General features: G+C 53.0%; 2 protein-coding genes across 3 annotated transcripts; both read left to right on the top strand.

Annotated features, from left to right (window-relative positions):
- The first annotated feature begins 1237 nt into the window (after positions 1 to 1237).
- HDHD5 (haloacid dehalogenase like hydrolase domain containing 5) lies at positions 1238 to 14569 on the top strand. Of its 2 annotated transcripts, XM_069807726.1 has the most exons (9): positions 1238 to 1373; positions 1560 to 1760; positions 2087 to 2199; positions 3373 to 3466; positions 3958 to 3991; positions 4396 to 4570; positions 4881 to 5069; positions 13541 to 13752; positions 14370 to 14569. In XM_069807726.1, the coding sequence occupies exons 1-9, from the start codon at positions 1272 to 1274 to the stop codon at positions 14552 to 14554; spliced, it is 1305 nt and encodes a 434-aa protein (XP_069663827.1). In that variant the 5' UTR covers positions 1238 to 1271; the 3' UTR covers positions 14555 to 14569. The 2 variants fall into 2 exon arrangements, with proteins under 2 accessions (XP_069663827.1, XP_069663828.1); XM_069807727.1 differs by lacking the exons at positions 13541 to 13752; positions 14370 to 14569 and adding an exon at positions 5649 to 10153 and having other exon boundaries at positions 1242 to 1373.
- Positions 14570 to 17075: 2506 nt separating this feature from the next.
- Positions 17076 to 21984, top strand: TMEM121B (transmembrane protein 121B). The gene has a single exon (XM_069807047.1). The coding sequence runs from the start codon at positions 17090 to 17092 to the stop codon at positions 18617 to 18619; it is 1530 nt and encodes a 509-aa protein (XP_069663148.1). The 5' UTR covers positions 17076 to 17089; the 3' UTR covers positions 18620 to 21984.
- The last annotated feature ends 246 nt before the right edge of the window (positions 21985 to 22230 follow it).

Raw genomic sequence — 22230 nt, 5'->3', positions numbered from 1 at the left:
GGAACTAAATACTTTCAGTAATGTCTCCAAGGCCAGCGTAAATTTTGCCAGAGCAGGAGGAGCTGCAAACAGCTCTGAGAAAAGCGATCCTGGCAAGTTGAGGAAATTATGTAAAATAAACGGTAAGTAATCCAGTTAAGGCAAAGGCACTTAAGGAAGAATAACCATCTGTACGAATGTGTAACCCTGAGTTGCCAGTGCTTTAATAGCTCTGCAGAAAGTGCTCTGGGTGTTAAAGTGGTTCAGAAACGAATTAAGCTTGGTGCTCATGGCAATGGAAGCATATAAACAAACAATTACACTGTTTGTGTAATTGATGCCTAAAGTCATACATGTTAAACCAGCCGTATCGCAGGAGTCAGGAGATCTTAAGCCTAGCCAGAAAGCAAACAAACGTTGTTTCATCTCCATGGATGTGAAGCGAACCTTTTGCTTTCCTCAGGTCTGGAAGGGCCTCGGCTGAATTCAGCATCAAGATTTCTGTCCCATTCCACAGGAAAGAGGGACCCCCTGGGACGCAGTCTGTCAGAGAGCAAGAAAAATGCCCGGAGTTTTAGAAAACTTTATGATCTGTAGCAAAAAGACCGCAAGACCTGGGTTTGCGTAGAAAAGACTGAGCAAAGGCAGGGCGGGGGTAACAGGTTGCAGTGCAGATCCTTTGCGTGCGCATTGCGGGCAGGTAAGTTGTAACCAGCTTTGAAACCAGGCTACGTCTTGGGAAATGCCTTCGTAACCGCGAGGACTGGACCGTGCAGCGCGGGAGCAGCTCCACTCACGAAACAGAGTCTCCCGGTCTCTGATTTTGTGAAGGGGTTGGATAAACCCGGCGTGACTGCTTTGGAGGGGTCCAAGCCTTTCGCTCCCTCCTGCCCCAAACCTCCCCTCGTTAGCGCTTTCGCACGCCTCCCGTACGGCAGGGCTGCCCGCAGCCCTTTCCCCGGCGCACTCCCTTTCCCTCTGCCCTGGCAAGCCCCGCCAGCCTCGGCGCTGCTTCCCACACCTGCTTTCGCAACCACTCGCCCTCCCCGGCTTCTCTGCCAGCTCTCCCCAAACCTGTAACCCTTTGCTCCCAAGCAGACAGGACGTCGCGGCCCCCCTCCCGCCCGCCCAGCTCGGGGCGAAGGCAGGCGGCCCTCCGCCGCGCCCCCCCCCGGTCCCGCCCCGCCGGGCCCCGCGCCTCGCTGGGAGCTGTAGTCCGGGAACTACGAGCCCCGGCGTGCCCCGCCGGCCCCGGGGCCGGGCCGGGCCGGGCCGGGCGGGAGCGGCGCGGCATGGCGCTGCGCGGCTGCCTGCGGGCCGGCCGGGGGCTGCTGCTGCTGCGCGCCGCGGGGCCGCGGGGGCCGCCCGCCCGCGGGGGCTGCGCCGGGGGCCGGGTGAGCGGCGGCGCCGGGGGCGAGGGGCCGGGCCCGCCGGCCGCGTCCTTGCCGCGGGCCGGGAAGGGCGCCGCGGGCCGGGGCCGGGGAGGAGCGGGGCGGCGGGGGGGGGGAGAGGGAAGGGCTCCCGGCGGCGGCGGCGGCGGCGGCGGCGGCGGGTGACCGTCCCCTCCGCTCGCCTTGCAGCCGCCGGCCTTCGGGTTCCTCTTCGACGTGGACGGGGTGCTGGTGCGGGGCAGCCAGGCGGTGCCCGCCGCCCGCCAGGCCTTCCGGAGACTGGCGGACGGCAGCGGGCGGCTGCGGGTGCCCGTCGTCTTCCTGACCAACGCCGGCAACTGCCTGAGGGCGGCCAAGGCCCGAGAGCTCTCCCAGGCGCTGGGGCTGCAGGTAAGGGCGGGGGGGGACGACGAGGCGGCTGCTCCGGCGGGGTCAGACGGAGCCCGCGCCGCCGGCCACCCCCCTTCGGGTGTCCCGGCTTTGGACGGGAGCACCGGGAGGACGAGGAGGAGGAGGGAGCCCACCCAGCGCGACTTCCCCGGGAGCGACGAAGGGCTGGGGGATGGCGGCAGCAGCAGGGAGTGACCGGCCCTGCCTCGGCTTGAGGGGACGGAGGGAGGCGGGTGGCAGCGCGGGGAAGGGACGCGACCCGACCCCACGAAGAAGGGGGAAATCTTCCCCGCGGGTCCCCCCTCAGCCTCTCCTCCCTCCCGCAGGTGTCTCCGGAGCAGGTGATCCTGTCGCACAGCCCCCTGCGGCTCTTCAGCCAGTTCCACCAGAAGTGCATGCTGGTGGCCGGGCAGGGTCCCGTGGAGGAGAACGCCCAGAAGTATCCTTTGCCACCCGTGCCTCCTGGTGCTCAGCGCGTCCCGCTGCCGCTTCCCAGCTAAACCCTGCTGCTCCTACCCCTGGCGCTCGCTCAGTCAGCTTGTAGAAGCGCAAGGAGACAGAAAGGTCGCTGGTCTCATCTTTAGGGAGGCACCCTCAAGGAGAGGCTCAAAAGCAGGCACTAACTGTTGGTCTCCCTCTTGGTCACCTCGTGGCCGTCCTTGGTCTGCGCTTGGCTTCTCACGCTGATTATCTGTCCTGTTAGCTGCATTGCTGTTCCTGCCGGTCAGATGTCACTGTGAAGACTCCATCAGCTTTGGGCCTCTCTCACTGTTGAGTTAAATTGTGCTCCTTCCCATTCTTTCTAATGCAAAGTCCATTTGAGATCACTCCCAACTCTCCCACAGCTAAGATTTTCCCCAGGACTCTGATGACAATTGAAAGAACTGAAATACCATTAGAACCAGAGCGTCCCAGTACAGGGTCATGGTCTAAATGACAATCCCACATGCATAGTGCCTGGCTGAAGCGAGGGCACAGCAGGTCCAACATATCCCACGTCTGCAGGGAGGTAAGAACTGCCTGCAGGGTTTGCGACATCTCAGCCTGTACACACACATAGTCGCACCTCGTATTTAACGTTTAACTTCATTTGGTACAAAACCTTGGCCTGTCTCTGTTTCCCCAGGGCCAGCAGGGCGAGCTAAGGCCAAGGTGTTCTGCAGGCGAATGCAACTCATCCTTTACTTGCATAGTTTTATCAGCACAAACCATTTTCTTTTCACCAGCTGAGCTGACCAGAGCTTCACTGATTCTGCTTCTAGCCAAGAAGCCTCACCAGCCCCCTGTGCTGCACTGATATGAGAATCCTGGCCTTAAAGGTCTCCCAAAGCACATCCATTCTGTCTTGGAGCAACCTTTGCTCCTTGCCTATTTCCAGGGATTGCTGATCACAAAGTAAATTGCCCCAGTCTGGATTTTTGTATAACCTTTAGGGCCACCTTTAGGTTGAAGCACAGCATGCGGTTTGACTGAAAGTGACGAGGTTATGCATTACCAGGTTAAATAACTGCTCTGCTACTAGGACTTGTATTTCTTAATTCTGTAGATGCCTTTGCAAGTAACTTAAAGAACCCCACCAGTCTCCACACCTTTCCTTGATGGTCTGAAATAGCCTGGGGTTCAAGCACGTGGTCACCATAGAGGCACTGAGGAAGGCATATCCCCTGTTAGACATGGTGGATCAGAGCCGGAGGCCAAAGGAGCTGGTAATTTCCTGATGCACTGGTAGAACTGGTGGTCTGGTGTGGTGGTGCTTACGGTGTATTGCATGGGGTGGAGAAGCTGCAGAGGCACAGAGCAGCTGGCTGCTAGTGACCTTTAGCAAGAGCCTGGGACTGGTGCTGAGCAGCCAGCATCTCTCTGCTCTTTCCAGCATTGGCTCCTGCTGGAAGGGCAGTGACTTTCCCCTCTCCTTTCTCATGCCGTTCCTGTCTTTTGTTGCTGTTCCTTGCAGTGAATAGTAAGATGGTTTGGTTGACATCTCCAGCTCTGAGACAGGAGTGCAAGATCTGTGAAATCCAGTCTGGAATGGAGGGGAAGGTGGGGTGGGGGAAACCTTACTTTGGGATTCCAGGTGGCCTTGTCCTGCCTCTTTATGGAACTGCCTTGGCAGGTTCAAAGGAAGCATTTTTAGTTTTGTTTTGGAGACAGCATTAGGTTTTGCTTTACTAACCCAGCCTTCATTTTTTTCTGGCAGCCTCCTCCAACCACTGGCTTCCCCACTATAGAAGGTAAGCAATAGCCTTTGTTTACATATGAACAGCGAGCAGAAATAACAGTCAGGCCAGCCAGCTGGGATGGGAGCTAATGATGTGGTGTTGGTTCATTGGGATCCACAGGCAGTTTATTCAGAGGATACAGTCAGGAGGCAGCCTTGCTGCCCTCACACAGCGTGAAGCACAAGCTGATAAGAGCAGAGCCAACTTTTCTCTGTGCCATGCTCCAACATCTGGAAGCAGTAGTGCACATGGTACAGTGATATGCAGACTGGAACCCTAGCACACACTGTGTTTGGTCGGTAGCTGTGTTAGCCACGGCATCCCTGGAGGGGGTTCTTTTGCTAGCGGGTGGCTTTTGGTAGCGGGTCTTGTACTTGGACACTGTGAATTTCCAAGCATCTCTTGAAATCTTCCAGGGGTGATTCTGTTTGGTGAGCCAGTGAGGTGGGAGACAAGCCTGCAACTTATTATTGATGTACTCTTGAGCAACGGGAACCCTGGGGCAGAGCTGCAAGATATACCATACCCCCATCTGCCGGTCCTTGCCTGCAACATGGATCTGCTGTGGATGGCTGAAGCCCAGATGCCCAGGTGAAAAGCATGTGTGGTATTTGTTTTAGGCTACTTCATACAGGTCTCCTACGGTGATCTTTTCTTACTACATTTTTTAGCATTAGAGTTTGACTGTATGGCATAATTAGCAGCAGAGATATGAAAACTGCATGAGAAATAAAGACTAAAACTTTCAAGAAGCAAAAGCCAGACCACTGCCTATGGATGGGTAGACACTGTGTCCAAACTAGGCAGTACCCTGGCTACAGCAGATAGTTCTCCTCACTGAGGTATATTTGCTATTTAAGTGGTATGACTGGGGATACTGATGATCTCCTTTCTGGAGCAGGTTTGGCCATGGCACTTTCCTTCTGTGCTTGGAGAACATCTACAAGAAAGTGACAGGCCAGGAGCTGAAGTACGAGGCCTTGATTGGCAAACCCAGCACAGTCACCTACCGCTACGCCGAATACTTGATAAAACAGCAGGCAGAGAAACAGGGCTGGAAGTCACCCATCCGACGCCTCTATGCAGTTGGGTAAGAGACTGTTTTTCCTGCTGGTTTCCTTAGGGAGTTGCATACTAACTTCTCTGAAGTGTTTTTTTTAATGGAGATTTCTAAAATGAATACCAAAATCCCCATGGTATCTCTGGAGCCTCACATCCTGAAACAGAGGCTTGCTAGCTTTTTGCACCCTACACTTTTAATAATTTGAAGGGCCCTGTCAGCCTAGTAAAGCTGTTACTGTGGGATGCAGAGTGCATGCAGCATGACTGGATTAAAGAAAAGAGACCCAGATGTAGTACCATTAGCCCAGCTAGGCCAAACGCTTTGGGATTGTAGGGAATACATTACAGTAATGGCTGAAACTGCTTTGGGTGCTTTGAATGTGTCTTTTCCCCTTTGAAAGATGTTTGTGAAGCACGTGGCCTTCACCACAGCTGAACAGGACACACCAGTAGGTGGACTCACTGGCCCAGTCTGGGAGGTTCTCTTGATGTTAGCAAATACCTTGCCCTCCTCCTTCCTCAGTGGTGCCTTAATCCCAGTCTGCCAGAGCCAGAAATTGATGCATGGGCTATTCTCATTTCCGTTTCACACTGTGACCTTATCCAGGGATAACCCTATGTCTGATATCTATGGGGCAAACCTCTACAACAACTACCTCAAGTCAGCTCACCAGAACCAGGTCCGGGCTGGGGTGAAGAGGAGCCCACAAGCAAGCAGTCGCCAAACTGAAGATCACCTTGAACTGAAGGAGGACTGCAACAATTCAGTGGAGAGTTGCGAGTCAATTCTGGTCTGCACTGGGGTCTACCGCCACAGTGCAGATGTTCCCAGTAAAACAGAGGAGTGCACGACAGAGACGGTGTTCCATGGTCATCGGGACTTCTGCTTTGACCCCAGCCTGGTGGAGGCATCTTACATAGTGCAGGATGTGAATGATGCTGTGCAACTTGCTTTCAAGAAGGAGAACTGGAGCTAGGGTTAAGACAGGTGTGCCTAAAGATCTACCATCAGGGATTTTATGTACTGGGAAGGGAAGAGGGGAAGAACAGGGGGAGACCTAGGGTGACCTTCTAATCTAGCCAACACGAAAGAAAACTCTGTCTCTCTCCGTTGCTTTCATTGATACTCATCTACAATCCTGGCAGCTGCCACCAGGTTTTCAACTGTGAACATACATTGCTGCCATCAATAATTGAGCCATAATGGAAACAGGGTATAAGGAGGCGGCTTGTCCCAGCAGTCCCAGTTTTGTTCAGCCATCAGAGTTCTTTCTTTTCCACCCTTTGTGCATGAAGATCAGGCAAGCCCACCCCCCTCCTTGCGATGTGTTTGAGGACGAAGCACTTCCCTGTGCAAGGAGCCGCCATTGGCCAATGTACCATTCATACAATGTGCTATTCATCCAGTCTGTGACGTGAGCACACCAGAAGCTGTGTTGTGGTGACATTCTGCCAAGGGAAGGCTTTAAGTCTTAACATTCTCCTTATGAAGAATAAGTGCCTATGGACTTTAACAAATTCTGTTTGCTTGGGGACTTGCCACTGCATCACTGTCAGTCTGAAACAAAGTCTGATCTTGCAGTCCCCCGGCAGCTATGGAGAGGCAGGGCCCCTCAAAGGAAGCTGCAGTAGCCAGAGCAACATGCTGCAGGGCCGAGGGGAAAGTTATATTACGCCCTCCCCGCTATTTAGCATTCTGTGAACACTTCTGCCTTTTCATGTCCCGCTAGGGAGCCAGCAGCCTGCTCTCAATAGCAGAGGAAACCACAACAGAGTCTGAATTTCCAGAGTTTTCTTTGCCCAGAACTCAGTGCTGCAGCAAGAGGCTGTTTCAGCACCCACCCTGACCCCAACTGTTGCAAGGGACATCCCCCTGCTCCAGCTGGCACAGCTTCCCAAGAGAGGCCCCTGTTTGGAACAAGGGCCAAACAGAAAGAGTCACAGTCCACCTTGGCTCCTTCCTCGCATGCAAGGATTGAAAGAAGAGATCATCAAGCCAGGATGGTACCCGAGCCCCAAATACCCAGTCTTCCTCTTCAAGAGTACAAATGTATTCGTCCTGCACTTCCTTTTTTCCCCCTCTCTTCCCTCGTGTGGTTTGCAGCTCAGGGATACCCCCATATGGTCTGATCCCTGTTCCCTCCTCTTCCTTTATCATGCAGCTAGAGAGTCCCCCTAACATGAATTAGCAGCTGGGACTTGCCTGCCCAGGAACATTTCCCTATCCCTAATGACATGCACCTTCTGTTGCCTCTGTTCTCCTAGTTGGGGCTATCCAGAGAAAGATCAAGACCTGTGTCTCCTTAGACAGTCCAAAGAAGCTAAGCAAGCATTGCTTGAGAAAATCCATGTGAAAGATTGGCTCAGCAAGAAGTGTCTTAATTCCAGAGGAGCACTGTGATTTTAGAAGCATAAATCAGTCTGTGTATGTGATAGAAAGCCTTCGGAGCCAACACAACTGAGTCGGTGTTCCTAGTTATACTCAGCTCACACCACATTTCTGAGAGATCAGAAATAGGTCTGCCCTGCCTCTTCTTTTTTCCTTCCTGCTTTACCAGGCAGCTCCATACACAGGGTACAAACAAGATGTTCTACACAGAAGTTTGAGTTGTTCTTAATGCAAATCTCAGCATCCACGTGCACTGACATTCTGCTTCAGCAGCTCTCCATCTTCTCGATACTGATGTATCTTCCTAGGAAGGTCACACTGCAGAGCAGGCTCTGTTCTTATGTTATGCCAGGTTCCACATCTGAAGGGGGCTGGGTGCTCTGCCAGTGATCCAGGCAAAGAGGTCCTTCTCTGTGGCTTTTTTCTCTATACCTTATTTTCTGAATAGGAGCAGAAAAATACCTCTTTGGGTGAATTTCGCTCATGTGAAATCCATAGTGGGAAGCAGTCGCTTCCTACCTTAGCACTAGCTGGGGTTCTTCTTTGTCTTATCGGGACAAGAATCGCTTGCTGCTTCTAAAAGCAGCTGTAATGTGAGGAACACAGTCTTAGGTTTGAATCTTCTGCCTTTCACTGGAGAGAAAAAGAAATTACCATTTCATCTACTTGCACAAGACAAGGGCTTGTTTCCAGAAGAATAAGTACAGGGAAGGACTTTGCATATAACATAGGGAACTTTCTTTGGCTTTCAGTGCATCTTCACAGCACAATTCTGCTGTGGAGCTAGTGTGCAAGGCCTGAAACTGGAGGTCCAGACTCTGTTTATTCATAAACTAGCACCAGTGTCCCTCAGCCTCACTTTTCAGAGGTGCCATCCAGTGCGGAAAGAGGAATGCTCCCTTTCCTTGCAGTATTTGCTAACTGGGATGATGACTTCCATAGGATTAATTGGTAATGGTCTTCTAGGCCATGATTACATAGACCTCAGAGTTGGTTGCTGGCAATAACTGCTAGCCACACGTTCAATTTGGTAGGCACTTTTCTGCAGAAATACTAAGGTCTGTCCATCTGTGTGTGTAGTAACCTTTGGCAGAGCTCTTTCTTGTCAAGACTGTGGTGCCAGTTACTCAAAGACAAGGTGCTGCTGAACCAGCGTTCCCCGAGGGGTGTAGTGCTGCTGCATGAATGGAGCCTGGTGCACTGGCTGCTGCTGTGATGATGGCAGTAGCTTTGTGGAAGGAACATGCAGAAGAATTTTGAGAAATCACAAGCAGTTTGTAACTTCATATCAGCACGCATGGCACATCTCAGCCAGAAGTGAGGTAGGTAGCAAGAGGAAGGAGGTAGCACCTCCTTCAAGAAAGTAAGAGTTTTGCATTTGCACAGAGAGCGAGCCATGCATCTCCATCTTTGGAATAGCAGTGGAGATGAGCTGACTGATGTGAATCTGTTTCAGATTCCAAATCTGCTTTTAGCTCCAGGTTTGGTTTTTTGTCATGTTAGTGTTGAAACAGTCCTCTGGGAGTCTTAAAAACGTGTAGGAGGCGCTTCAGTGATAAGTAATTTAAGAAATGCTTCGCTTGCGAGTTAAAATTGGCCAGAAGGGAAGAGAAGGAATCTAGAAGAATCTTGTACCCTTTCCCCAATTCTTACCAAGTAAGGTTGCATAAAAGGCTCTGCTTGTTGGTCTGTGCACTAATTAGTCAGATCGGCTGTCCTTGGTCTGAGCAATAAGGAGACCTTTCCCCTCTTCCCCTGCTCAGCTCCTTGAAACAGTGCACTTTATCCAAGTCCCTGCCTAGGAATTGCATGGACACAGTGGATAGAGTAGGAAATCTGGCTTCTCCAGCTGCTGTTGGATACTGACTTGATTGAGGAAGATTTCTACTGACAAAATCACTTGCCAGGTCTCCTGTTCCACGAGTTTTGTGCTAGAGTGCTGTGCAGGCTTCTAGCTTATCTGCAGTTCATTTATGGACATCTGTTACCGCTAGAATTCAGTGAAATCCCTTTTCCTTGGAATTGCAGCTTCCTGGAATGAGCTTCAAGTGTGGCTGGAACAAAACTTTTCCTTTGTCCCATGTATTGCACGGAAGTGTTATTTTTAAAGGCATATTTCTCTGATTTGGAGCAAGCATACTTCTGTGCAGATCATGGGACCAAGCAGGAGAGGAGAGGGGACTTCACTTGCTGATCCAATACCTTAATATTTATACAGTGCACTGCCTTATACAACAAACATGGTGAAGACCTGATCCTAACAACTCCGTCTTCCACAGATGGATGGATTTTAGTCAAGCCTAAAGGGAGTATACAGTGAGGTGAGGCAAATGAGAATAGCAGGGAGGAACCAGAGGAGGGTTAGACCTTGTTTTGGATCTGAAGCAGAGAGCTTTTATGTCAGACAATAACATGGTGGCCAGAGAGGTCAATTCCTTTATTCCACAGGACACATGCAACTACTAGCCTGGTGTTCAGGCAGTCACATAACACTACTGTCCCCTTTCTTCCAATCTTAATCCCGGTGTGTCTTTTTCCCTCCAATAAATGGGTAACGATTCAGATTACGTCACATGCACTGTAGCAGAGTAATTACATATCATACAGAGAAATCGCCAGCTGTGATTATTTTAGATTTCCTATTAATTTTAACCCAGTTCCAGAGTTGCTCCTTTGATCTAGCACATATATAAAATAATAAAAGATGTTTTCTTTGAAATAAATTTTAACTTGCCGTGTGTACATTTCCTGAGTATTATCCTCGTCTCTTTCACATCTTTGCCCTAGAAGATTAACAGGACAAATTCTCTTTTGTTCTGTTGGTCAAGCCATTCTCAGATTTTCTTGAAGGAACCACCCTGAAAGATACCCCTCCACAATTCTTTTGGCTGAGCCAAACTGTGATTTCCTGTGAGCTCTACATCTGCCATAGTCAGCTGAGATGAGTGCAGTTTTGACCATTCTTACTCTAGGGGGAAAAAAAAGGTCACATCACAAGCTGTGATGCCCTGACTGACTGTTCGCAGCCAAGACTAGTTTTGGGATGCCACCTGTGTATGAGATGCTTTCAGGGTGGGCATTTAGTTGTGACCTGACCTAAGCAGTTAGTAATGATTACATCCACTGGGTAGGGAAGCCACAAGCTAAAAGCCACCAACTTAATCTGCTATTGCAGATGAAGAACAAGCCTAAGGGATATGGAGAGCTATACTTACCACTCGAAGCTTACTTGGGTCTACGTTAAACCCTTTGTGATCATAAAAGAAACCCAACTTGTTTGACACGAGCCATGCTCTGATACCTTTTGAAAAAGGTGAGTGCAGTTAGGGAGAGATATACTAGCTGGCAAACTTTCAGATTAGAGCCAAAAGCTTCCACTGATTTCAGCAAATGGAAAATTAAAGATCCTACTAGATGAAAAACATCAGCTTTAATGATCTAGAAACAGCCAATTCACTTGCATTGTTCTTAGAAGATATTCCACCAGAAGGTTTTCCATCTACAAAGTTCACAGCTCACAGGAGGCAGATTAGACAGCAAAACAAGCATGACTGAGGATCCTGAGAACTTGATGTTGAAAGGAACAATCGATAAAGCAGTTAAAGCAATTTTGGAGGGACTGGACAAGGATTCCCATTCTCAGCAGAGAGGGGAATGGAACTGTATTCTACATCCTGGAGAAATTACCTGTGGCCCCAACCTCTAATAAATAATAATAATAAAAAGCATTAACCAGCCTTCTCCTTTTGTCCAGTACTCTGGAAGTTGGAGCACTCGCCCAAGATAGGGCGTATCAAGGTTTAGTTAGGCAGAAAGAGATCAAAACCTGAACCTTTCACATGAATGCTTTTAAATCACTGCACTATTGTCAAAGCAAAAGGGCAGCCTAGGGTTAAAGTGTCCCTTGTAGGAGACAGCCTTAGCTGGAAGCTAGAGTCCCACAGAAATCCTTAACCAAGAGAAGGAGCAGAGTTAAACATTGGCATTGTGAAACATTGAAGAAGGAGCAACTTGGAACAAGAGGGACCAAGAGCCCTATTCAGGTTGGCGTTTGCTCCCAGGTGGATGGGGTAAGAAATACCTACCAGGGTAGGCCCTGAGAAGTGCTTAATCTATGGATTCTGGTGGGCCTTGAATACAAGCTAAGCAGTTACCTGCTCACCCTGGTACAGACCTTAGCCCTTCAGGGGCATGCCCAAACCCTTCCTTTACTGAATCTACCTAACCTCGGTTATAAAAGCACAAGTCTTGATGGATTTTTGCAGCCGCATGGTCAATTTGATGAAAATTAGGCAAAGACATTTATGGATCCAGTCTGCAACAGTTTAAAACCCCACACCAGCAAGGCAGCTACATGTTCTCTAGGAACATAACTGTTCCATCAAGAAAGCCCTTTTCTCTATTTCACTGTAATAAACCTGCTTTTCCCTTCCTTACAGTCAGTTCTAAGAGCTTTCACTTTCTCCCCAGGGTCAGTTCCAATACACACTGTGTACTAAGGCCGAGTAAGTACAAAATACTAAGAGCAACCCCCAAATCCTCTTCACTCCCCAAACCCCTACCCCACTACAAGCATGAAAAAAATCTCTTTGCATTTTATACTGGTACTGAAAGCTCTTTGAACTGAAATGTAATTACAAGTAATAGGTTGTTACGCTTTTATACCCTTTTGAAGAGTATCTGCATTCCCCAAATGGTAATACTGGATCAGCAGTTTAGTTACAAAGGCTCTGCATTCAGAGGCGGACAAACTGAGGCATCTTTGAATGTTGGTGCTAGCCAGGTGAAACTCCTCTACGTTTGCCTGTAACTTCAACCCTGACCATTTGAATGGATTAGATAAGTGCAGTACAAAACGCATGTCAGAGAGTCCCAGAACCTTCCTTTCCCACTCAAAAGCATTTTAAGTATGGTTAGAGCAGATTACGCTCAAACTCACCGAGATCAGCTTTGCCTCCTTGCCTCCCACTGCTGCCAGTTTCTGACAGCTTACTGCAGGGTATAATTAGGGATTTAGTTTCTGGTCTTTCTTTCAGGCATATATTTGCCTCTTTTTTTTTTTTTTTTCCCCTCTCCCACCAAGAAATTGAGTCATTATTTTGTTTCCCCTTGAGTTCTGCCCTCAAGAAAGTTTTGCCTCTTCCCCCAGCAGGGGTATTTTTGAGGGCACGCTACTTGTTCCCACTAGTAGCGTAAACTAGAAATGGTAGTGTTTTAGATATTCAGTATGACTATTTCATAAAATTCTGTTGTGTGCTGCTTGCCTTTAAATATATGTATACACACACATATCTATGCATACACATAAATACATAAAAAAGCCAGAAACATAGCCTTGGAGCTGCTGAAGAGTAGAAGCTATTTATAGTTTAGCCTTTTAATGTTTTAACAGTAATGGTTAAGCACTAACACTTCCAAGGACCGCATATTGCATTAAATAACTGGATCATACGGGAAGCATCCGCTTGTCATAGCTCATCCTACAGTGTGCTACAAAAAGCTCTGCAGTGCTTTCTCAAGTAGAAGACATTTCTCCCCTCACTCCCATTTTAAGGTACAGGCACAATTTCTGCTTCCTTTGCCACAAATAAGCTCTTTTCTTATTCTCACCTGTTTGTTTGGGTTATGTTTGCCCTGCTGGTGCCTATGCTCAGCCCAAGGAAGCCCCTGAGCTCCCACCCTCCTTCCCAGTGCTCCCCCATCCCTGCTCATATCTCCCCTTAGCCCTGTAGCTGTAGGTCCCTGTTCCCACCTGCCTACCTTGGACACAGGGACCTTCCCAGTCCCAGCAGAGTTCCTTTGGTCTCTGGAGAACCTTTTCCATAAAGCTCCTCTTGCCTGCTCATGCAGCCACAGCCCAGCAGGACCATGCTCCCCAGGGTACAAGAAGTGCAAGCCCCTTCGCTGAGCACGTGCTAGCTCAGGCAGGCCCACTTAGCACCCAGCTCCCCCCAGGTGCCTCGCTTGCCCCATTCCCCTGGGCTGAGCTCACCACATCACCTGGCTGGTGTGTCAGAGCCCATTTCCCCAGGCGGGCAGGCCAGCTGTGGGTGACAGCCCATCCCTCCCGAAGCCCCGGGACCCCCATCCAATTGCACTTACCCCAGCAGGTGGGACAGACGCCAGTCTGGCAAGAAACACACCCAAACCTTTGCGAAACGAGCCACTGGACCGACAGCAGAGGAGATGCGAGTGCCTCTGGGCAGACTGCCAGGGCAGCTAAGTGAGCATGTCCAGCCCCTGGCGCCCAGGGAAGCGCATTGCCCAGGAAGCCTGGAGCATGAGAGCCAACGAGGCAAAGCCGTCACCGTCTGCTGGCCAGGTAGGGCGGGAGCAACCCTCGCTGCCTGAGGGCTGTTGCCCTGAGCGGCCCAGATGGATGCTTGGTTTTCACTCCACATCCTCTCCTAGAAGTGGAAAACTTTTGTTGCAGTGGAATAGGTGAATGTGGTAGGAGCAAGACCGACTTAGCTAAGCCTCAGGACTGACCACACATCAGTCACGCTTGTGACACAAGCGTTGGTTTACCCTGAGAAGGGGCAGGTGAACGCACCCACCTTAGATAAAGGCCAGGATCCAGTATGTAAGAATGAGGTTTTTACCTTCTACCCTTCATCACACACACTTACACTGCCATCTAACCCAGCCCTTCTGTGGAAACCAAATTAGGAGACACAGCTGGTGTCGGTCACAAACCCTCGCTGCCATCCTGAACTGGGCAACTCCTGACACCAGTCAAAGAGAAGCATCGCTGGGCCCTGCTAGAACCTGAAAGAGCAATGCAAATAGTAAACATCTTCCCTGGCCATGGCCTCGAGCCTCACGCTCCCTATATAACAGAGACCATCCAACAGAGCCCTAAGCAAGGTGTTTGGGGGGTTGTACAAAAATTGTAGTCAAAGCAATTGTTTGGCCATGGTTTTTTTTTTTCTTTGGCAGGCAAGTCTGTCAAAAAGAGAAAGCCTTGCCAGCAAAACACGCAGCGCTCGGTAGCAGAGCCCAGGTGCAGCGCTTTCATCTCTGACAAAAAGTCCACACACCTTGAGAAGCTGGAGAGCAAACACGATGGGAGCATATCTGGCAAGGAGAAGTGGCTCGCTGCTCACTGTCTTCTTGCATCTTGAATGTCCTCAGACTAAGCTGCTCGGCTGAGCGTGGTGCTGCGTTGCTTCCATCATGCAAAAGCTTGCCATTTTCCCGTGCCGGGTGGCTGTGGGCCAGCCCCACGCCCCAGCAATGCAGAAGGAAGAGTGTTCCCTGCGTCACTGTGGAGGCAGCAATGTGGCAGTGCCTCCGAGGCATTGACACGGGGTGTGGATTGTGGGGGGCAGCCCCGTGGCTCCATGTGGCAAAGGGGATGCCGGAGCTGTGATGCCAGGGCCAAGTGCCTTGGCAGAAGCCCTCGAGCTGCCTGGACTAAATGCGGGCAGGACTACACAGGGCTGTCAGAAGCCTGCTGTGAGAGGTCCTCAGCCTCAGGCTGCCACGCAGTCATCTGCTGGAAAATAAATGGCGACAGCCCGCTGTGGACTCGCCCGAGCTTGTGAATGGCAGCGATGCTTGTCATAGTTACAAGGCGAGCGGTGCTGCCTGCTGCATCCTGGTCCCTCTGTGAGCATCTGCATAGGTGTCCTGCCTGTCTTGCCCTGGGGTGAAGCCTTGTGTCCTCCATCCTGGCACCAGGCTAGGATACACCAGCCCATCTACTGCCCTCCAGGCTGGACTGTTCTTTAGAACGCTCATGTTTCTTATGCTATGCTATAATTACTGACCTTCTTAACATGAAGTATTTTTATTTGCTAATTGAAATGTGGAATTAGGGAGAAAGGGTCCTTAGACAGCAAGAGACTGCTTGCGGGATCAGTCTCATCTGATGCTACGTACCATGACAAGGTGAGTTAGAGGAAAGCAATGAACACAAGTAGCGCTGATGCAAGGTTGAATCTTGGCAAGTGTACGCTAGCATTGAAAACACAGGGTGAGTGTAGCAAAAACCAGGCATCCCCCATCCTAGCTGCAACCCAGCCATGCCGGTAATGGCAGCAGAGATGCAGCAGCATGACTTTTAAAGCAGGATAGCAACCAGCATGGGAGACAATGGGAATGCCTGCGTGTTGCTGCCCTAGTTTAGAGGTTGTACCACTCCAGTACTGTGCTGCCCAAGTAACTACACCAAAGCTTGTATAGCCTCCAGTTATCTCTCTCCGCCCTGCCTCTGTTTTGACCATGCTTTTAGAAAACTAATTTATCTGTGCCCCCTCACTCCAGTCTCCATTGACAGTAATGCTTTTGCTGCGATTCGTCTTCTTCCCCTGCTTTTCCTCTTGATTATTGCTATGTGTCTAAAGAAATCTTCGTGTCAACCCACCTCAAGTTCTCCCCTTCCCTTTCTCAATTGTTTCTTTGTTTCAGGTTTAAGCATGAATTCTCCTGGTACCCCAGACTGATTTCTCCTTGTTGTCAAGAGCAGCCAGTGACATTTACTGGAGTAGGGCTCCTCAGGGAGCCTGCACCAACATGTATGAGACAGTTATCACTGCTGTCCTGGATGTCCTTTCCCAGTCCTAAGCATCTGGGTTTTGCTCAACTCCGTATGTTGATTAGCAACACCCTCAAAAGTCAAGCTATTCTGGGTATTTATCACAAAGTGTAGTTAATATAGACATTTGCGGGTATGGCTTATTCAGTGTGCTTCGCATCATTGATGGGCAGCACCCCGCTCATCACCAGTGGGCAGAGGTAGGAATGAGGGACTGGTGATGCTGAGCACCAAGCCACTCTGAAATGTGATGTGCCAAGCCATTAGTGCTGGGGCTGTGGCAGATCCAGCCAGCCAAGCTCCATCTGAGGCCGTCATTAGCGGGTCAGTCAAGGCCCTGACCGGCGCTTTCGGTAGAAGTAGGAACTTTAGGGCTATTCACAGCAATTTAAAGCCACCGTCCCATCACGGCAAGCCGGGCGGAGCCCTCGGTACGTGGCTCGGCTCAGCTCAGGAATTCGGCGGGGTAAAAGGCACGCGCTTTGGTGCGCAGTCACTTACAACGGACCGAAAGTACGGGCAGCCGCGTGTCCAGCGCCACGGACGAGGAGCCGCAAGCGAGCGCTTCGCTGTAGGCGCTGCGCCAGGCCGAGGGCCCCGTCTTGGTCAGCCTAGAGAGGTCGGGGGTGGGGGGACTGAAGTATTTCTGATTTTCTGGAGCGGGTGCCGGGGGGCCGTGTCACGTCCACGGGCGACTCACCCAGGCCCGGCCGGCTCCATTCACGGGGCTTTTTGGGGCCGGCCGGGCCCCGCTCCCCGAGACCTGCCTCTGTGGCAGCCCCGGGGCCAGGCTGGGGGGCGCCCTCCTCCCCTCCCCCTCCCCCCGCCGCCCCTCCTCCCCTCCCCCGGCCGCACAGCCGCTCTCCGCTCCCCACCCCCACCGCAGCCCACCCCCCGCCGCCCGGCCCGCCCCGGCTCCGGCAGCTGCCGCGGTTGCGGCTCGGCGCCGCCCCCGGCCTCCCCCCGCCGCGCCCCGCCGGCTCCCGCCGCTCGGGCTCTCCGCACCGCTGCTGCCGCCGCCGCTGCCGGTGCGGCGGCGCGGGGGGCGGGCCGGGGGCGGGCCGGGGGCCGCGGCGCGGCCGTCGGGCCCGGCGCGCCGGCTCGGGGGCCGGGGAGGACCATGCACCGCGCTGCCTCCAACCAGCGCTCGGTCTCCTCCTCCTCGGGCTCCTTCCAGCCGCCGCCGCCGCCGCCGCCGCCGCTGCCGCACGCCGCCGACCGGCAGCCCCTCTTCCCGGGGGGCTCCAGCAGCGGCGGCAGCCGGCGGGGCTCGGGGTCGAGCTCGGGCTCGGCGCGGGCCCGCCGGCCCCGCAGCCCCCGCAGCAGCACCGAGGAGGAGGAGGAGGAGGAGGAGGAGGAAGAGGAGGAGGACAGCATCAGCATCAGCAAGCCCCTGGTGCCGCCGCCCGCCGCCCCGCTGCCCGCCGCCGCCTCGCCGCTCCCCAGCAGCAGCAGCAGCAGCGGCGGCGGCGGCGGCGGCGGGAGCCCGGGCCGCGACATGACGGCGGCGGAGCTGTACGGGGCGGCGGCGGCGGGCGGCGGGGCGGCGGGCGGCGGGGCGGCGGCGGGGGCGCTGCTGGGGCCCGGCGGGGCGGCGGGCGGGCGGCGCTGGGGCTTCCAGGCGCTGTCCCTGGTGCTGCTGCTGGGGCAGGGCGCGCTGCTGGACCTCTACCTGATCGCCGTCACCGACCTGTACTGGTGCAGCTGGATCGCCACCGACCTGGTGCTGGCGGCCGGCTGGGGCATCTTCTTCTGCCGCAACAGCCGGGCGCGCCGCCGGGAGCGGCCCCCGCCGCCCCCCGGGCCGCCGCCGCCGCACCCGCTGCTGCTGCACGGCCCCCCCGGCGGGCGCGGGGCCGGCGGCCGCGGGCCCGGGGCCCCCCCCCGCGGCGGCGACTTCGCCTACGCGCACCTCGCCTGGCTCATCTACTCCATCGCCTTCACGCCCAAGGCGGCGCTGATCCTGGGCACCTCCATCCTGGAGCTGATCGAGCTGCGCCTGCCGCTGGGCACCACCGGCTTCCGCGTCACCCTGGCGCTCTCCGCCCCGCTGCTCTACTGCCTGCTGCGGGCCATCGGCACCGAGGGCGCCGGGCAGCTGCTCCTGCCGCCGCAGCCGCCGCCGCAGCACCGCGCCGCCGCCGCCTTCCTCGCCACCTGCCTCGACCTGCTCGACAGCTTCTCCCTGCTGGAGCTGGTGCTGCAGCCCGGGCGGCCGGCGCCGCTGCCCGCCCCGCTGCGCTACCTCCTCATCGCCGTCTACTTCCTCTGCCTGGCCTCGCCGGTGCTGTGGCTCTACGAGCTCAGCGCCGCCCGCCCCCCCGGCGCCGCCCGCCTCGCCCTCCACCTCCTGCTGCCCGCCGGGCTGCTGGACGCCCCGCTCCTGGCGCTCCGCTGCCTCCTGCTCCTGCGCTACCAGCAGCCGCTCTCCCTCTTCATGCTCAAGAACCTCTTCTTCCTGGCCTGCCGCGGCCTGGAGGCGCTGGAGACCTGCTGCCTCCTCCGCCCCGCCGCCGCCCCGCCGCCCGCCAAGTACGGCCCCGCCGCCGCCGCCCCCGCCGCCGCCGCCCCGCTGGCCCACGGGCTCTCCGACGCCGACGTGGGCCCCCACGGGTACGTGAACGCCTTGGCCGTCACCGCCCAGGGCTGAGCCGCCGCCGCCGCCGCCGCCGCCGCCGCCCCCCCCGCCCCGGCCCCGGCCCCGCCACGGCCGCCGCCCCCGGAGGGGCTCCCGCCGCCTCCGGGCCCGCTCCCGGCAGAGTCTCTCTGCGTTTCTGCTCAGGTTCCCGCCGCCGTGGCCGAGCCAGGGGAAGGGGACGCGGGCTCCCCCGGCGGACTCTCGCTCTCCTCCTCCCTTTCCCGCGGACAAATCCGGCGGCCGAAGCTCAGCGCAAACCCGACTACCTGCAGGAGCCTACGGCTGACGCTCGGTCCCCGAAAACGCGCCTGCCCTTCGCCCCAAGTCTTCTTCTAGCGCTCCTGCCTCGCCGCGCTCTTCGGACGGTCCCGCTCTTCCCCTCCCGCTCCCCGCCAGGACATCGTGTTGCTTTGTGACCGTCGAGGTTTAGTTTTTCCTTTTCCTCCTGAACAACAGGGAGCCGTGGATTTTGTCCCCTCCTTTAAGAACTCCTGCTGACCACGACGACAAGATGTGAGAGGGGCCTGACCAGCAGAGACGTGCCTTCAGGGTGCAGGCAGGACAAAAGGAAGCACGCTTTGGTTTTTCGCTAGGTCTTGCAAAGCTGCCACCGCTGCTTCCCAGCGGCAGAGCTGCAGAGGGCCTTCGCGTAACAGCTGGGGAACCTCTGGGAGCACGCCAGCCATCTGGTCATTTCAAGCCCAGGAGCCGCTTTCTCCAAGCTGAAAACGTCTACCTCTGTGCTTCAACCTTTTGCATCTTACATTGACTTCACACGCTAAAGAAACACGTGAATCTGGCACGAACATAATCCGGGGGCTTAGACCCCACTTCACTACCACCGAGACATTTATTTCTGGTGAGAACAGGGTTTACAGCAGCCTACTGCTTGCTTCAGACAGCAGCACCCAGGTGCTGGGGCTCTCATTTCTCTGTGAATATGCATGTTTATGGGATCCGTGTTGGTTTTCTTTTACGCGGAGCGTAAGGTCTCCCTTTACCTAGGCCGGGAAGGCTGGGAAGTTTTCCGCTGGTCTCCTTCCGTGTCTGTTTGAGAGAGCGGAGATGGGGCCGGGCCTGCAAACTGCCCCCTCTCAAACGGCAGGGCAGAGGATGTCAGCGCTGCCCGGTGGCGAGCCCGGCGCTCGGTGAACCTCACTTTTCAGCACAGAAAGCAAAGTGCTGCAGGAGCCCTCGAGGCAGAGGGGTTCCCGAGCTTTGGTGAAAGCCCGCATACCAGCATCCTGTCCTCCATGTGCATGTGGTTAAGGGGAGGTGGGGAAAAAGTTAATTGTTAGTAACTCCTCATAGAAACACAGTTATCTTTGGTTTTAAGCTCCACGAATGTTAGGTGGGGGTTAAGGCCCGCTCTTCTGCCTGGCTACAGCTGCTCCTGAAACCAGCCAAATGGAAGCAGGAGCACAGAGGCCACGTTCAGAGGAAGGACTTTGCCTCTCCCAGGCTTATATTTTGTTATCTGGGCAAGGCTGCCAGTTTCCTGTCTCGAGCCTTTTTTCAAGCCGTCCTGACGAGAAGGGGAAGTAAAGCACAACCAACTGCTACCCAGAGCCAACAGCAGGACTGCAGGCGCAGCCCAGACTTCTGCACACACATCCATTCTCTCCTTCAGGGCTCAGGCTTCAGTGGGACTGAGCCTCTGTCCCACCTCCCTTTTCACAGAGTGGGATCAACTGCCTGCTCCCGTGGACTGCTACAATAAAATGTTTACAGTCTGGTAACTTCCAGCTCCCACGAGCAGAAGTGGGGGTGCCATGGGGCTCTTCTCCCCCAGCACTTGGGTGGCTGATGAGTTTCGAGGGGCTAGAAAAGGCCCTAGAGAAGATGGGGCAATAGCAGTGTTCTGTTCAGAGCTGCAGCTAGGATGGGTGACTTGCTGCTCTCCCCCCACCAAATGGAGAGTCAGCAAAGGCTAGGCTTAACTTTCCCACCAGTGCTTTATTTTTAACCTGAGCCCTTAACTTGGGCAATTGTATGAATTTTGGCCAGTGGCCTTTCTCTTCAGTAACTTCTTTTTGTCTGGACAATCTTGGTGCTGTGAGTGACTGTGATTGTAAAACTTGGTACTGTGAACTTTTCCTATGTGGTGTGAGATGTGTCGAGGGGATGCTAAGTTCCTGCCCAAAGGAGGTGTAATTACAGGTACATTATGCTCATACAGATATTTGTTTCCTTGCACCTTCCTTTTTTAGCATTAAACAGATAGTAAAAGCTCAGAAAGAACTACAGCATTACTCAAGAGAGAAGGAGATGATACCTGTACCTAGGAGTACTCCATGCTTCAGTCAGCTGAAGACAAACAAACAACTTTGCCAAAAACAAGGTGAAGGAAAAAAAAAAGCTATTCACCCCCAACTATGTTTTGTTGCTCCTATGGCGAGGTCCACAATAGCACCAAAGTGCGTAGAACTTCCCTAATACACTGAAGTGTAAGCATAGTTGAGACACTAGAAGAATCACAGCAGAATTATTAACAAGTCTTATTTCAGTACCCCTTCATAGCACATAACAAAGTTGCTGTTTCAACAGTGAGTGCCTTTTCTAATTTAAGACATTAGTGAGAAAAGGGCATATTTGAAATTTATCTAGCCATGGCATATTTAAACCATGGACAGTGAAATCACAGTTCAAATTTGTCTGTGGATGCAAAGGTTGCCTGGGACAGATGACCCTGCAAAATGATGCTTCTGTTGCATAGAATTCCTTTGTAGAAAAAGTGGTTCTTTGTAGTGCCATGGTTTCTAGGTTGTTAGTAAATGTGGTGTTTGGAGAGTGTAAATCTCTCATAGTAGTTGGCTGTACAGAAGCCCCCTTGCAACTAGAAGGGCAGCTCTGCTGCCACTTCAATTACTTACTACAGAGAAACATTTAAAGCTCTTCAATGTCTTGTTTATAAGCCTGCTCCTCCTTTTGAATTCCCTTCTCTTCTGTAATTCAGCTCTCGCTTCCATTTAAACGCTTCTGCCACATAATAGATCCGTTTGCAGAAGAGAGAGATAGTGGTACCATTAAAGTGCAAACAATACCTCACCCGATGCACCTTGCACACCTACTGTATATTCTGCCAACATTAAATTACTGGTCCAGGTCAATAACACTTTGCTAAACGAAGTTGTGCCATAAGACATAGGTCCCTTGGGATTCTGTTACAAGCCTTGTAACGCAACTCAGCTATTTAGTATTTTATTGCTCTCTCTTCGCTACCCTGACAAAAAGAGGTGACTACTCCCAGGAGGGTAAACTGAAGTGAGAGATAAGGCCTGTGGCCAGTGGACACTTGGCATCCCCCTGGCATTAATCAGAACTTGTATTTTTTAAAAAGCAAGATTGTTAAAATAAAATTAGAAACTTGTGACTGATTTTGCTCTTTTTTTCCCCTCCTTTGAGTCTTGCTGGGCTATTCAATTTTGCATTCAGGGACCAACAGATGTATTAAAGTTACTTGATTTCCTTATGTTTGATTGCTAAAATAGCGTCTGGATTTTTCCCTCAAACAAACTTCTTGTAAGTGAAAGCAAGTTCTAAAAGCTGTAACACCAAGGGAGTTATTTGAGAAGCAAATGACTAAGGCAAGAAAATCCAGATGACACTTCTGAGCTTCCTAT

The sequence above is a fragment of the Haliaeetus albicilla genome, chromosome 19, assembly GCF_947461875.1.
Source record: "Haliaeetus albicilla chromosome 19, bHalAlb1.1, whole genome shotgun sequence".
Classification (NCBI taxonomy): Eukaryota; Metazoa; Chordata; class Aves; order Accipitriformes; family Accipitridae; genus Haliaeetus; species Haliaeetus albicilla.
This window is presented reverse-complemented; position numbering and strand designations above follow the sequence as displayed.